The following is a 13,824-nucleotide window of genomic DNA, read 5'->3' as shown; positions in this document are numbered from 1 at the left end:
TTACCGTTGATAATGGTATTTCTCTGACGTCCTAGTGGATGCTGGGAACTCCGTAAGGACCATGGGGAATAGCGGCTCCGCAGGAGACTGGGCACAAAAGTAAAGCTTTAGGACTACCTGGTGTGCACTGGCTCCTCCCCCTATGACCCTCCTCCAAGCCTCAGTTAGATTTTTGTGCCCGGCCGAGAAGGGTGCACACTAGGGGCTCTCCTGAGCTTCTTAGTGAAAGTTTAGTTTTAGGTTTTTTATTTTCAGTGAGACCTGCTGGCAACAGGCTCACTGCATCGAGGGACTAAGGGGAGAAGAAGCGAACCTACCTAAGTGGTGGTAGCTTGGGCTTCTTAGGCTACTGGACACCATTAGCTCCAGAGGGACCGAACACAGGCCCAGCCTCGGAGCTCGGTCCCAGAGCCGCGCCGCCGGCCCCCTTACAGAGCCAGAAGCAAGAAGAGGTCCGGAAAAATCGGCGTCAGAAGACATCAGTCTTCAACAAGGTAGCGCACAGCACTGCAGCTGTGCGCCATTGTTACTCAGGCACACTTCACACTTCGGTCACTGAGGGTGCAGGGCGCTAGGGGGGGGCACCCTGAGCAGCAATGTAAACACCTTGGCTGGCATAAATACACCACATATAACCCCCAGGGCTATATGGATGTATTTTAACCCCTGCCAGAACTCCCCAAAAAGCGGGAGAAAAGGCCGCCGAGAAGGGGGTGGAGCCTATCTCCTCAGCACACGGGCGCCATTTTCCATCACAGCTCCGCTGGAAGGACGTCTCCCTGACTCTCCCCTGCAGTCCTGCACTACAGAAAAGGGTAAAAAAGAGAGGGGGGCACTAATTTGGCGCAGTTTTAATACTAACAGCAGCTATAAAGGGAAAAGCACATTTTATAGTGGTATTCCTGTCTATATATAGCGCTCTGGTGTGTGCTGGCATACTCTCCCTCTGTCTCCCCAAAGGGCTAGTGGGGTCCTGTCCTCTATCAGAGCATTCCCTGTGTGTGTGCGGTGTGTCGGTACGATTGTGTCGACATGTTTGAGGAGGAAAATGAGATGGAGGTGGAGCAATTGCCTATTATAGAGTTGTCACCCCCTAGGGAGTCGACACCTGAGTGGATGAGCTTATGGAAGGAATTGCGTGACAGTGTCAGCTCTTTACGACAGACAGTTGACGACATGAGACAGCCGGCTACTCAGCTTGTGCCTGTCCAGGGGTCTCAAACGCCATCAGGGGCTTTAAAACGCACGTTACCTCAAATGGCAGACACAGACACGGATACTGACTCCAGTGTCGATGATGAGGAGACAAACGTGACTTCCACTAGGGCCACACGTTACATGATTGAAGCAATGAAAAATGTATTGCATATCTCTGATAATACAAGTACCACTAAAAAGGGTATTATGTTTGGTGAGAAAAAACTGCCTGTAGTTTTTACTGTATCCGAGGAATTAAGTGAAGTGTGTGATGAGGCGTGGGTTTCCCCTGATAAAAAACTGATAATTCCTAAAAGGTTATTGGCATCGTACCCTTTCCCGCCAGAGGATAGGGCACGTTGGGAAACACCCCCTAGGGTGGATAAAGCGCTCACACGCTTGTCTAAACAGGTAGCACTACCCTCTCCTGATACGGCCGCCCTAAAGGAACCTGCCGATAGAAAGCTGGAGAATATCCTAAAATGTATATACACTCACACGGGTGTTATACTGCGACCAGCAATCGCCTCAGCCTGGATGTGCAGTGCGGGCCTGGCGTGGTCGGATTCCCTGACTGAAAATATTGATACCCTAGATAGGGACAGTATATTACTGACTATAGAGCATTTGAAGGATGCATTTCTATATATGCGTGATGCACAGAGGGATATTTGCCGACTGGCATCAAGAGTTAGCGCGCTGTCCATTTCTGCAAGAAGAGGTTTATGGACGCGGCAGTGGTCAGGTGATGCGGATTCTAAAAGGCACATGGAAGTATTGCCTTATAAGGGGGAGGAGTTATTTGGGGTAGGTCTATCAGACCTGGTAGCCACGGCAACTGCTGGAAAATCCACATTTTTACCCCAGGTAGCTTCTCAACCTAAGAAGAAGCCGTATTATCAGGCGCAGTCCTTTCGGCCCCATAAGGGCAAGCGGGCAAAAGGCGCCTCATTTATGCCCCGTGGCAGAGGGAGAGGACAAAGGCTGCAACAAACAGCCAGTTCCCAGGAACAAAAGCCCTCTCCCGCCTCTGCAAAGTCCTCAGCATGACGCTGGGGCTTTACAAGCGGACTCAGGCACGGTGGGGGCCCGTCTCAAGAAGTTCAGTGCGCAGTGGGCCCACTCGCAAGTGGACCCCTGGATCCTTCAGGTGGTATCTCAGGGGTACAAATTGGAATTTGAGACGTCTCCCCCTCGCCGTTTTCTAAAGTCTGCTTTACCGACGTCTCCCTCAGACAGGGAGGCAGTATTGGAAGCCATTCACAAGCTATATTCCCAGCAAGTGATAATCAAGGTACCCCTCCTACAACAGGGAAAGGGGTACTATTCCACACTATTTGTGGTACCGAAGCCGGACGGCTCGGTGAGACCAATTTTAAACCTAAAATCCTTGAACACTTACATACAAAGGTTCAAATTCAAGATGGAGTCACTCAGAGCAGTGATTGCAAACCTGGAAGAAGGGGACTATATGGTGTCTCTGGACATCAAAGACCTACATGTCCCAATTTACCCTTCTCACCAAGGGTACCTCAGGTTTGTGGTACAGAACTGTCACTATCAGTTTCAGACGCTGCCGTTTGGATTGTCCACGGCACCCCGGGTCTTTACCAAGGTAATGGCCGAAATGATGATACTCCTTCGAAGGAAGGGAGTTTTAGTTATCCCTTATTTGGACGATCTCCTGATAAGGGCAAGATCCAGGGAACAGTTGGAAGTCGGAGTAGCACTATCTCAGATAGTGCTGCGCCAGCACGGTTGGATTCTCAATATTCCAAAATCGCAGCTGATCCCGACGACACGACTTCTATTCCTAGGGATGATCCTGGACACAGTCCAGAAAAAGGTGTTTCTCCCGGAGGAGAAAGCCAGGGAGTTATCCGAACTAGTCAGAAATCTCCTAAAACCAGGCCAAGTCTCAGTGCATCAATGCACAAGAGTCCTGGGAAAGATGGTGGCTTCTTACGAAGCAATCCCATTCGGCAGATTCCACGCAAGAACCTTCCAGTGGGATCTGCTAGACAAATGGTCCGGGTCGCATCTTCAGATGCATCAGCGGATAATCTTGTCACCAAGGACAAGGGTGTCTCTCCTGTGGTGGTTGCAGAGTGCTCATCTTCTAGAGGGCCGCAGATTCGGCATTCAGGACTGGGTCCTGGTGACCACGGATGCCAGCCTGAGAGGCTGGGGAGCAGTCACACAGGGAAGAAATTTCCAGGGCTTGTGGTCAAGCCTGGAGACATCACTTCACATAAATATCCTGGAGCTAAGGGCCATCTACAATGCTCTAAGCCTAGCAAGACCTCTGCTTCAAGGTCAGCCGGTGCTGATCCAGTCAGACAACATCACGTCAGTCGCCCACGTAAAGAACCGTTGGGAAAAACCAAAGGTGGACATGATGGCGTCCCGCCTCAACAAAAAACTAGACAGGTATTGCGCCAGGTCAAGGGACCCTCAGGCAATAGCTGTGGACGCTCTGGTAACACCGTGGGTGTACCAGTCAGTGTATGTGTTCCCTCCTCTGCCTCTCATACCCAAGGTACTGAGAATCATAAGAAGGAGAGGAGTAAGGACTATACTCGTGGCTCCGGATTGGCCAAGAAGGACTTGGTACCCGGAACTTCAAGAGATGCTCACAGAGGACCCGTGGCCTCTACCTCTAAGAAAGGACCTGCTCCAGCAGGGACCCTGTCTGTTCCAAGACTTACCGCGGCTGCGTTTGACGGCATGGCGGTTGAACGCCGGATCCTGAAGGAAAAAGGCATTCCGGATGAAGTCATCCCTACCCTGATCAAAGCCAGGAAGGATGTAACCGTACAGCATTATCACCGTATTTGGCGTAAATATGTTGCGTGGTGCGAGGCCAGGAAGGCCCCTACAGAGGAATTTCAACTGGGTCGTTTCCTGCATTTCCTGCAAACAGGACTGTCTATGGGCCTAAAATTAGGGTCCATTAAGGTTCAAATTTCGGCCCTGTCGATTTTCTTCCAGAAAGAACTGGCTTCAGTTCCTGAAGTTCAGACGTTTGTCAAGGGGGTACTGCATATACAGCCTCCTTTTGTGCCTCCAGTGGCACCTTGGGATCTCAATGTAGTTTTGGGGTTCCTAAAATCACATTGGTTTGAACCACTCACCACTGTGGACTTAAAATATCTCACATGGAAAGTGGTAATGCTGTTGGCCCTGGCTTCAGCCAGGCGTGTCTCAGAATTGGCGGCTTTATCCTATAAAAGCCCTTACCTAATTTTTCATACGGACAGGGCAGAATTGAGGACTCGTCCTCAATTTCTCCCTAAGGTGGTTTCAGCGTTTCACTTGAACCAGCCTATTGTGGTACCTGCGGCTACTAGGGACTTGGAGGACTCCAAGTTGCTGGACGTAGTCAGGGCCCTGAAAATATATGTTTCCAGGACGGCTGGAGTCAGAAAATCTGACTCGCTGTTTATCCTGTATGCACCCAACAAGCTGGGTGCTCCTGCTTCTAAGCAGACTATTGCTCGTTGGATTTGTAGTACAATTCAGCTTACACATTCTGTGGCAGGCCTGCCACAGCCAAAATCTGTAAAAGCCCATTCCACAAGGAAGGTGGGCTCATCTTGGGCGGCTGCCCGAGGGGTCTCGGCTTTACAACTTTGCCGAGCTGCTACTTGGTCAGGGGCAAACACGTTAGCTAAATTCTACAAATTTGATACCCTGGCTGAGGAGGACCTGGAGTTCTCTCATTCGGTGCTGCAGAGTCATCCGCACTCTCCCGCCCGTTTGGGAGCTTTGGTATAATCCCCATGGTCCTTACGGAGTTCCCAGCATCCACTAGGACGTCAGAGAAAATAAGAATTTACTTACCGATAATTCTATTTCTCGTAGTCCGTAGTGGATGCTGGGCGCCCATCCCAAGTGCGGATTATCTGCAATACTTGTACATAGTTATTGTTACAAAAATCGGGTTATTATTGTTGTGAGCCATCTTTTCAGAGGCTCCTCTGTTATCATGCTGTTAACTGGGTTCAGATCACAGGTTGTACGGTGTGATTGGTGTGGCTGGTATGAGTCTTACCCGGGATTCAAAATCCTTCCTTATTGTGTACGCTCGTCCGGGCACAGTATCCTAACTGAGGCTTGGAGGAGGGTCATAGGGGGAGGAGCCAGTGCACACCAGGTAGTCCTAAAGCTTTACTTTTGTGCCCAGTCTCCTGCGGAGCCGCTATTCCCCATGGTCCTTACAGAGTTCCCAGCATCCACTACGGACTACGAGAAATAGAATTATCGGTAAGTAAATTCTTATTTTCTCCTAAGTCCACAGGATCCACAGGGATCCCACCCTAATGCACCTGATTTGAGGATTCTTTTACTCACTAACCTCTTCCTTCTTGTACGGAAGGGTGTGCATGTGTGTTCTTATCGCCTTTTTAGGGCTATCTATGATGCTCCTGCCTTGAGCTTTGGAATACAACTGATTTGCCTGAGCAAGGAGGCGGGTATATATGCACGGGCCCGTTACATGCTTGGAGGCCGGAAAAGCTTTGACCGATTGGTGCAAATCCGCTGTCGCTTCATCATATCCCATTGTTGTCCTGTGGATCCTGTGGACTTAGGAGAAATACCGTTATCAATGGTAAGTTCTTACCATAACGTATATTTTCCTGTCATGTCTGAGACCGTGCAGCTCAATCACAACTTTTTGCGCACGGACTCTAGACGCATGCGCAGTGCGACTAGGACACATGCGCTGTCGAATAAAATTGTTCGGCTGCGTGCGTTATCCACATTGCGGCTGACTCAGAATCAGGCCCATACTGTTATATTTCTGTGTCTATCATTCTGTTGTGTATACTATAACCAGTTGTGTTTTGTCTAGAAAGGATTTATAGCAATTCTTTGTTTTTCTCTGTTATTGTTGCAGTTCCTATATGCATTGCCGCGGAATGAGGGATACGAGTTTTATGTGGGTCAGTGGTCTGGATTGGAGCTTCATTTCACTACACTTATCAATGTCCAGGTCAGGTCACTGTAGCCCTCACAGATCAGTATGGAACAGTCCCTGCTCTGTATCGTTATACAGATGTTGCAAACGGGATGCGGTTAGGTTACCACCACTCGGGAACCCGAAGGTTAGCAAAATGCCGGCAAGATGTAATGCCAACCCACAGGGTCTGTTCCCACTCGTGGGTGTTCACAACACCCATAGAGTGTAAATAGAACCTCTGGCGAGCACGGCGAGCCTGCAATGGGCCTTGTTGCAATGGGCCTTGATGCGCTTGCCCTCCCCCGGCATTCTGCTGCCGGTATCCCGGTGTCTGTATGCTGAACGTCGGCAACACATACCCAACCCTTGCATACATTACATGTTTGCATCACATCATTCCTGAGATTGGATTTTGCATTGAGATACATAGTAACTGTCTAAGGGGGTTATTCAGGTTTGTTAGCAAACCAAAAAAAACCCCACTAATGTCAAAAACCATGTGCACTGCAGGGGAGGGCAGATGTAACATGTGCAGAGAGAGTTAGATTTCTGTATGTGGGCAGTGCAGCATGGTTTTGCCAATTAGTTTGCATTTTTGGTTTGCTAATAAACCTGAATAAGGCCCTAAATCGGCCTCACTGATTTTCCTGTAGTACCAGTACTGGCCACTTGGGGAACCTGTGCCTCACACTGCAAACATTGTTCATTCAAAAATCTGTTCCTGGTGAAAAAAATGAAAATGAACAACATGCTCAACCACCAACACACATGAATAGCCAGCAGCAGTGGTGTAATGTGGGTTCATTACCATGACGGCAGGGAGATGAGCATGGGTGTCCCCCAGCAGTGATGGCAACCATTACCATGCTATGCTATGCTTGGCTGGTCACATAACAGGGAGATCCCCTGCATTGGGCCCCAGCAGTGTTTAATCCAGTCTGCGCAAACATTAGGTCACCTGAGTTTCATGATTTTGTGGCCCCCATTTATCAAGCCTTGGAGAGTGATAAATAGCACTGTGATGAAGTACCAACCAACCAGCTGCTAACTTCAATGTTACAGGCTGTGTTTGAAAATGAGCTAAATGGTTGTTACTTGATCAACTTGGTATTTATCACTCTTCAAGGCTTAATAAATCTGGGCCTTAGTATGAAAACATTGGGACCCCTGGTCTGCCTATACCTGTATCATGGGGTATGTGCCAGTAAAGTAGTAGAAGGGCAATAGAATTGGACAAGTGGGTGCAGTTTGCCCACGTCTGGGCTTGGGATAGTTTGTAGGTGACTGCAGTGAGACCAGTAGACTTTTTTCTGTCCCTTCATCACGCTAACCACAAAATAACTAAACACAGTCCGTGGAAGACTGCAAAGCAATACAATTTCTCATGTACTTACCATTCCCGATAGCACATACATGTGACAGTCATACAGCAGAAGGGAAATAGGACAGAACACATGCTGCATACATGTGCTGCTCCTCTGTATACAAGTCTTTATATGCAGCTAAACCATAGCTACCTGCAGTGTAGTGTACAGTGCATCCTGAAGTATTCACAGCGCTTCACTTTTTCCACATATTGTTATGTTACAGCCTTATTCCGAAATGGAATAAATTCATTTTCTGCAGCGAGGTACATTGGTTTGCACAAGAAAACATCTGGGTGTAGAGACTGATCTTGATCCAGGCACCAACAGGCTAAAGCTTTAGGCTGTCCCAGGATGCATTGGGGCCTCTTCTATAACCCCGCCTCGAGGTACTTTGAGCTCAGTTTCGAGTTGGTGCCTGCAGAGCAGGTTACTAACAGGAGGGCTGCGCTTGGCAGCCCTGAAAAAGCTTTCTAAGAAGACTTCAGGGGCCGCAGCACTTACATGTCAGAGTGACATTCTGTGCTGCGGCTCTGTCACCTTCCAAGAGGCGTCGCATACTCCCGCTGCTCAGTTCCCAGGTGCTTGCGTCGGAGACGCTCCTGCATTGGGCACACGGTCGCAGATGCTCTCCTGGTTCGCGTGACTGCTACGGGGAAGGAGGTAAGAGGGTCCCCCAGGCGGGACCCGCTACTAAATCGCGTTACGTCGCAGTCTAGGGAGATGGACTGCGACGTTGGCGTGGAGACTGTTTTGGACAGGGACTCAACTATATCCGCCAGGGCACTGGAGTACAGGTCGGGTGTACTAACACCCAGGTTAATAAGACTCTGTAGTACCAGGCGGTGAGGACCAGTATAGGGGAGTCGGGCGCTTGACCTGTTGCCCTGGCCCAGGGCACCACCTCTGAGCAGATTTTCCCGCCCTGGAGCTGCCTTCCACTCTCCCTCACTCCCTGACTGAGACGCTGGGTGCCATTTTCTGGCATAACTGCGGCTGGTCTCCGGGACTGCAGGGCAAGGTCTCCCTTGTAAAGCCGCCTGTATACAGCGCTGTGACTTTACAAACACTTAAGTATTCTACATGTCTATATACAGACAGCGTTAGTTAAGAACAAGTATGACAACGTGAAAAAAGCTTTTTTGAGATTTTTGCCAATTTAGTAAAAATACAAAAAAATAAGAAATCACATGTACATAAGTATTCACAGCCTTGATGCACCTTCGGCAGCAATTATAGCCTCAAGTCTTTTTGACTATGATGCCACAAGCTTGGCACACCTATCTATGGGCAGTTTTGCCTCATTCCTCTTTGCAGCACCTCAAGCTCCATCAGGTTGGATGGGAAGCGTCGGTGTACAGCCATTTTCAGATCTCTCCAGAGATGTTCAATCAGATTCAGATCTGGGCTCTGGCTAGGCCACTCAAGGACATTCACAGAGTTGTCCTGAAGCCACTCCTTATATCTTGGCTGTGTGCTTAGGGTCATTGTCCTGCTGAAAGATGAACCATCGCCCCAGTCTGAGGTCAAGAGCGCTCTGGAGCAGGTTTTCATCCAGGATGTCTCTGTACGTTGCTGCAATCATCTTTCCCTCTATCCTGACTAGTCTCCCAGTTCCTGCTGGTGAAAAACATCCCCACAGCATGACTGCTGTGAATACGTATGTAATGTGATTTCTTAGTTTTTTAGTGCAAAATGTGTTTATTAAAAAAACAATAGCAATAACAAACGGTTAAAATATAGACAATCGTAATAGAGAGTAGTGTTGCAATACAACTGGAGGCCTGTTTAACTCCCATGGCCATTAACAGAAAAGCATGTATATATATATAACAGCATGTAGTTATATAACAGCACAGCACATGGACAGATACAGTTCGATAGCAGACGCATCATGTTAACCGCATTAGCCCAAAGCAAAAAACAAGATAAAGAAGAAGAAGAAAGGAAAGATACGGAGAGAGGCAGAGAAGAAGAAGAAGGGGGAAAGGGTAAGAACAAGCATCAGAGTCAGAATCAGAATCACCTGGTCCAAAGCGCGAGTCTCCCGCTCACCACAGGGTGGAAAGCAGTACATTGAGGTGAAGAAGCATCTAAGAGGACATGGAAGAACTGGAAGCAAGGATGGACCTAAAGGTTGGGGAATCTTTGAAAAGTAGCCATCGAGCCCACGTATCCCTGAAGGATGAATAGCTCCCCTCAGCGGACGTCATTGTATCATCTAAGTCCATATAAAGGTCTACTCTAGTCAACCAATCTCTAACAGTTGGAGGAGAGGAGGATCGCCAACGGACAGGAATCACCGCTTTGGCGGCATTGTTAAGAAGGCATAACAGGGAATGTTTATAGCTCGAGATGGGTCTGGACGAGTAGTGGAACAGCCAAAAAAGAGGATCTGTCGGTACCGCTTCCCCCGTAATTTCAGCAGAAAGTGAGAGTATCTCCTGCCAGTAGGGCTGGAGCAAGGGGCACGACCACCATATATGGAGCGGGTTCCTTGGGCCAGAAGAGCAGCGCCAACAGGTGTCAGGGAGACCAAGACCCATTTTAGAAAGAATGTCAGGGCATCTATACCACCGAGAGATCAATTTGTACTGGGTCTCCACTACCAGTGTACTAGGGGAGCAAGCATGAGCCAGTTTGAATATTTTCTCCCAAACGTCTCCCCCGAGCTCCCGGCCGAGATTTTTGTCCCACGTCTCAGTAAAGGATGGGAGAGCTGAGCTGGAGTTTGTCAGGAGAAGGTTGTATATCAAGGAGATAGAGTGAAGCGGGGGTGACAGGCCGTCGCAGAGGCGTTCGAACGGTGTAAGGGTTGAGGGCCTCCCTCCGGGGTACCCCTGGGATACCAAGAAGTAGCGAACTTGCAGATAGCGCCAAAAATCTCTGGGCGGTAAGTGCCATTTCTCCTGTAAATCCGAAAAGGAGACAACCCCACCCCCGTCCATCAGCTGCCCGACCCTACAGAGTCCCAAATCAAACCAATGCTGGAAGGCCGCGCGTCCGTACCAGGGAGAAATCGTTCATTAAATAGAAAAGACATGTAGGAGGAAGAATTTTCTAATCGCCTTCCAACACGCCAAAGTGGGGCCCACCGTGGTATGGGAAATGGCAGGGAGGGTGTGCAACCACGGAACAACTGCAATAGGCGAAGGGAGCGCCTGGCTCTCGACCTGCACCCACTGTTTCGATGGAGCAGCTCTAGACCACCAAAGAATCCTTTGGAGGTGGCATGCTCGGTAGTAACCTTGTATGTCTGGAAGGCGAAGGCCACCTTTGTCTCTCTGCCTAACCATCATAGAGAATTTCAAGCGGGGCCTCTTGCCTCCCCAGATGAATTCTCTAAATAGCAGTTGGACCTCTTTAAACCAAGTGGAAGGGATTTTGATCGGCAGGGTCTGCAATAGATATAAGATTTTAGGGAGGGAATTCATCTTGAGAATACCCAGTCTGCCTAGCCAAGAGAAAGACTTGGAAGTCCAGGACTGGAGGTCTGCACAAAGCTTAGTTAGGAGAGGAGTGAAGTTGGAGTCGAAAAGACGTGAAAGATCCCTGGTAATGGTAGTCCCTAAGTATTTCAATTGAGAGGTGTGCCAGGTGAAGGGAAGTGCCGCTTTAAGTCCAGATACCATGGTAGGCGGGGCAGTAAGATTCAGGGCCACTGATTTTGAGTAATTTATTTTAAAGTTAGAGAGCTCGCCAAAGAGCCTGAACTCGACCATTAGATTAGGCAAGGAAACTATAGGGTTCGTGATTGTAGCCAGTAAATCGTCAGCGAAAAGGGCAAGCTTATAGTCAGTGTCCTGAAGCCTGATCCCAGAAATATTTGGATTCAGCCTGATCGCCCTAGCTAGGGCTTCCATACAGAGAGTAAAAATCATGGGGGACAGAGGACAGCCCTGCCTAGTTCCATTATTAATATCGAACGATCTGGTTAAGGAACCGTTAATCACGATTCTAGCCGAAGGGGAGGTGTAAAGGGCCATGACGCGATGTAAGCAGGTCGGACCCAGTCCCATGTGCCTCAACACCCCAGCCATAAAACCCCAGTCAATTCTGTCGAACGCTTTTTCAGCGTCAGTGGACAGTAGGATTGCCGGGGAATCTTGTGAGGAGACGTAGTGTATAAGAGCAATGATCTTAGACGTGTTGTCCTTCGCCTCTCGGCCAGGGACAAACCCCACTTGGTCATTGTGTATAAGGGAGGGTAGGAGGGACCTGAGCCTATTGCTAGGAGTTTGGCGAAGAGTTTGACGTCAACATTAAGAAGGGATATAGGCCGGTAGCTGGGGCACAGGGAGAGGTCCTTGCCGTCCTTAGGGATGACTGCAATGTGGGCCTCAAGAGACTGCTTAGAAAAAGGATTAGTATCGGAGACTGTATTGAACACGTCCAAAAGTAGAGGGAACAATTTATCCTTAAAGGCTTTATAGTAATTGATGGTGAAACTGTCAGGGCCAGGACTCTTCCCAGAAGGAGCGGATTTAATAGCATCATCGAGTTCTTGGGAAGTAAAGGGCCTCTCCAACTCCTCCCCGGCATCCTCGGAGAGTTTAGGGAAGCCAATCTTTGTAAGGTAGGCGTCTACGTCGCGTGACCTATCGCCATTCGAATCGGAAGAGGGGAGATTGTATAGGGAGGTGTAGTACGAACAGAATGTCTCCGCAATTTTATCCGTGTCATGGAGAGAATGCCCATGTGTGTCTTTTATGGAGGGGATGAACGAGAGCGCCCTCTGATTACGTAAAGCCCGGGCAAGCATTTTACCCGGCTTGTTGCCCTATCGGTAATACCGATTACGACACTTCCAAAAGGAGAATTTCACTTTATCCATCAGTAATTTATTCAGGGATGAACGGGCAGCGACCAGATCTACATAAGTGTCAAGGGAGAGAGTGGCCTTATGGGTGTTTTCTAGGTTTTCAATTTGCCGCAAAAGTCCCTCAATTTGTCCCAAACGTTGTTTCTTTAGATAGGAGCCCAATTGAATGCACTTTCCCCGGATTACACATTTATGAGCCTCCCAGATCGTCAAGTCAGAAATCTCAGGAGTGGCGTTACACTCAATATACATATCAATGGCATCCTCAATTTGAGCAGTACGGGTCGTGTAATAGGGACTCGTTAAAGCGCCACGAGCATCGCTGGGCAGGAGAAGGTCCGATGACAATGTCAAGTCTGACCGGTGCGTGAACGGACCATGTTGTCTGGCCTATGGAGGCATCGCAGGCCAGGGGCAAGTGCCTGTGGTCAAGAAGAATATAATCCAGTCTAGAGTATGAGCGATGAGGAACTGAATAATATGTGTAATCCCGGTCAGACGGGTGGAATATGCGCCAGACGTCGGACAGCTGATGGAGGTGAAGGAGGCGCCGCACCTTCCCGGACGAGCGGTGATGCACTAACGTGGGCTTGGAGGAGGTGTCTAGGGTGTGGTCGAGGGCCCAGTTGAAGTCTCCTCCCACAATCAGGATCCCCTGTTTCAACGCGTCGACCCTGTCCAGAACAGCCTCGAGGAAGGCAGGTTGACCCTGGTTGGGAGCATATATGTTAACAATTGTAAAGTCGTATTAAAAATAGAGCATATAAGTAAGAGGCATCTCCCCTCCTCCAACCTGTGGACCACCACGTTGGTGATGGGTAAATGTTTAGCAAAAAGGATGGCCACACCCTTAGACTTAGAATGGGAGTAATTACAATAATACGGGGTGGGAAAGAACCTATTCTTGATATGAGGTGCAGAGGGGGAGTGTCGGAAATGAGTCTCCTGCACAAGGACAATATCAGCCCTCTCCGCATGAAACGAACGGAGAGCACCGGACCTCTTCTCAGGGACGTTTAAACCCCTGGCATTTATGGAGAGTATCCTAAGTGAAGAAGCCATATGTCGGGGAGGTAGGGGGCCTCAAAGATCTCAGGCTTGGACCAGATGAAGAGAGGAAGAAAAGGAAGGATAGGACAAAGGAGATAAAAGAAGAAAGAGGAGTGTCCAAGAACAAGAAAGAAAAGAAGCGACATACCAGAGTAGGTCGAACAGTAAGATACCGCAGCCGGACAGGAAAGGGACCGTAAGGGTGCCCCTGTCTCGGGAAAACCATAGCGGTAGGGGGTACAGTAGGGGGCCACAGCCCCGCCATCCTAAAAACAATCATTTCAAGTAGAACATAAGCAATGAAGATAACCGGTGTTGGTTGAGCAATGCAGGAACAATAACATGAAAAATAACAATAATAGTAATACTAATGGTAATAACGGCAATAATGGTAAGGGTCCTTTCAGGGTAGAGAGAGAGAGAAAAAA

General features: G+C 48.9%; 1 protein-coding gene across 4 annotated transcripts in view; it reads left to right on the top strand.

The window, feature by feature from the left end:
- ATPAF1 (ATP synthase mitochondrial F1 complex assembly factor 1) overlaps window positions 1-13,824 on the top strand; it is a 67,352-nt gene that overhangs the window by 48,667 nt on the left and 4,861 nt on the right. Inside the window, exons 7-8 of one of the 4 annotated variants that reach the window (XM_063939534.1) lie at window positions 5,576-5,809; window positions 6,098-6,193. The exons of 1 other annotated variant lie outside the window; for it this stretch is intronic. In XM_063939534.1, the coding sequence (XP_063795604.1) occupies window positions 5,576-5,809; window positions 6,098-6,193 (330 nt within the window). The remainder of the gene's footprint in view (window positions 1-5,575; window positions 5,810-6,097; window positions 6,194-13,824) is intronic. 2 more of the 4 variants (XM_063939536.1, XM_063939535.1) reach the window with 2 other exon arrangements.

This window comes from Pseudophryne corroboree, chromosome 9 (genome assembly GCF_028390025.1).
Source record: "Pseudophryne corroboree isolate aPseCor3 chromosome 9, aPseCor3.hap2, whole genome shotgun sequence".
Classification (NCBI taxonomy): Eukaryota; Metazoa; Chordata; class Amphibia; order Anura; family Myobatrachidae; genus Pseudophryne; species Pseudophryne corroboree.
The sequence above is the reverse complement of the archived record's forward strand: the minus strand, read 5'-3'. Positions and strand labels throughout refer to the sequence as shown.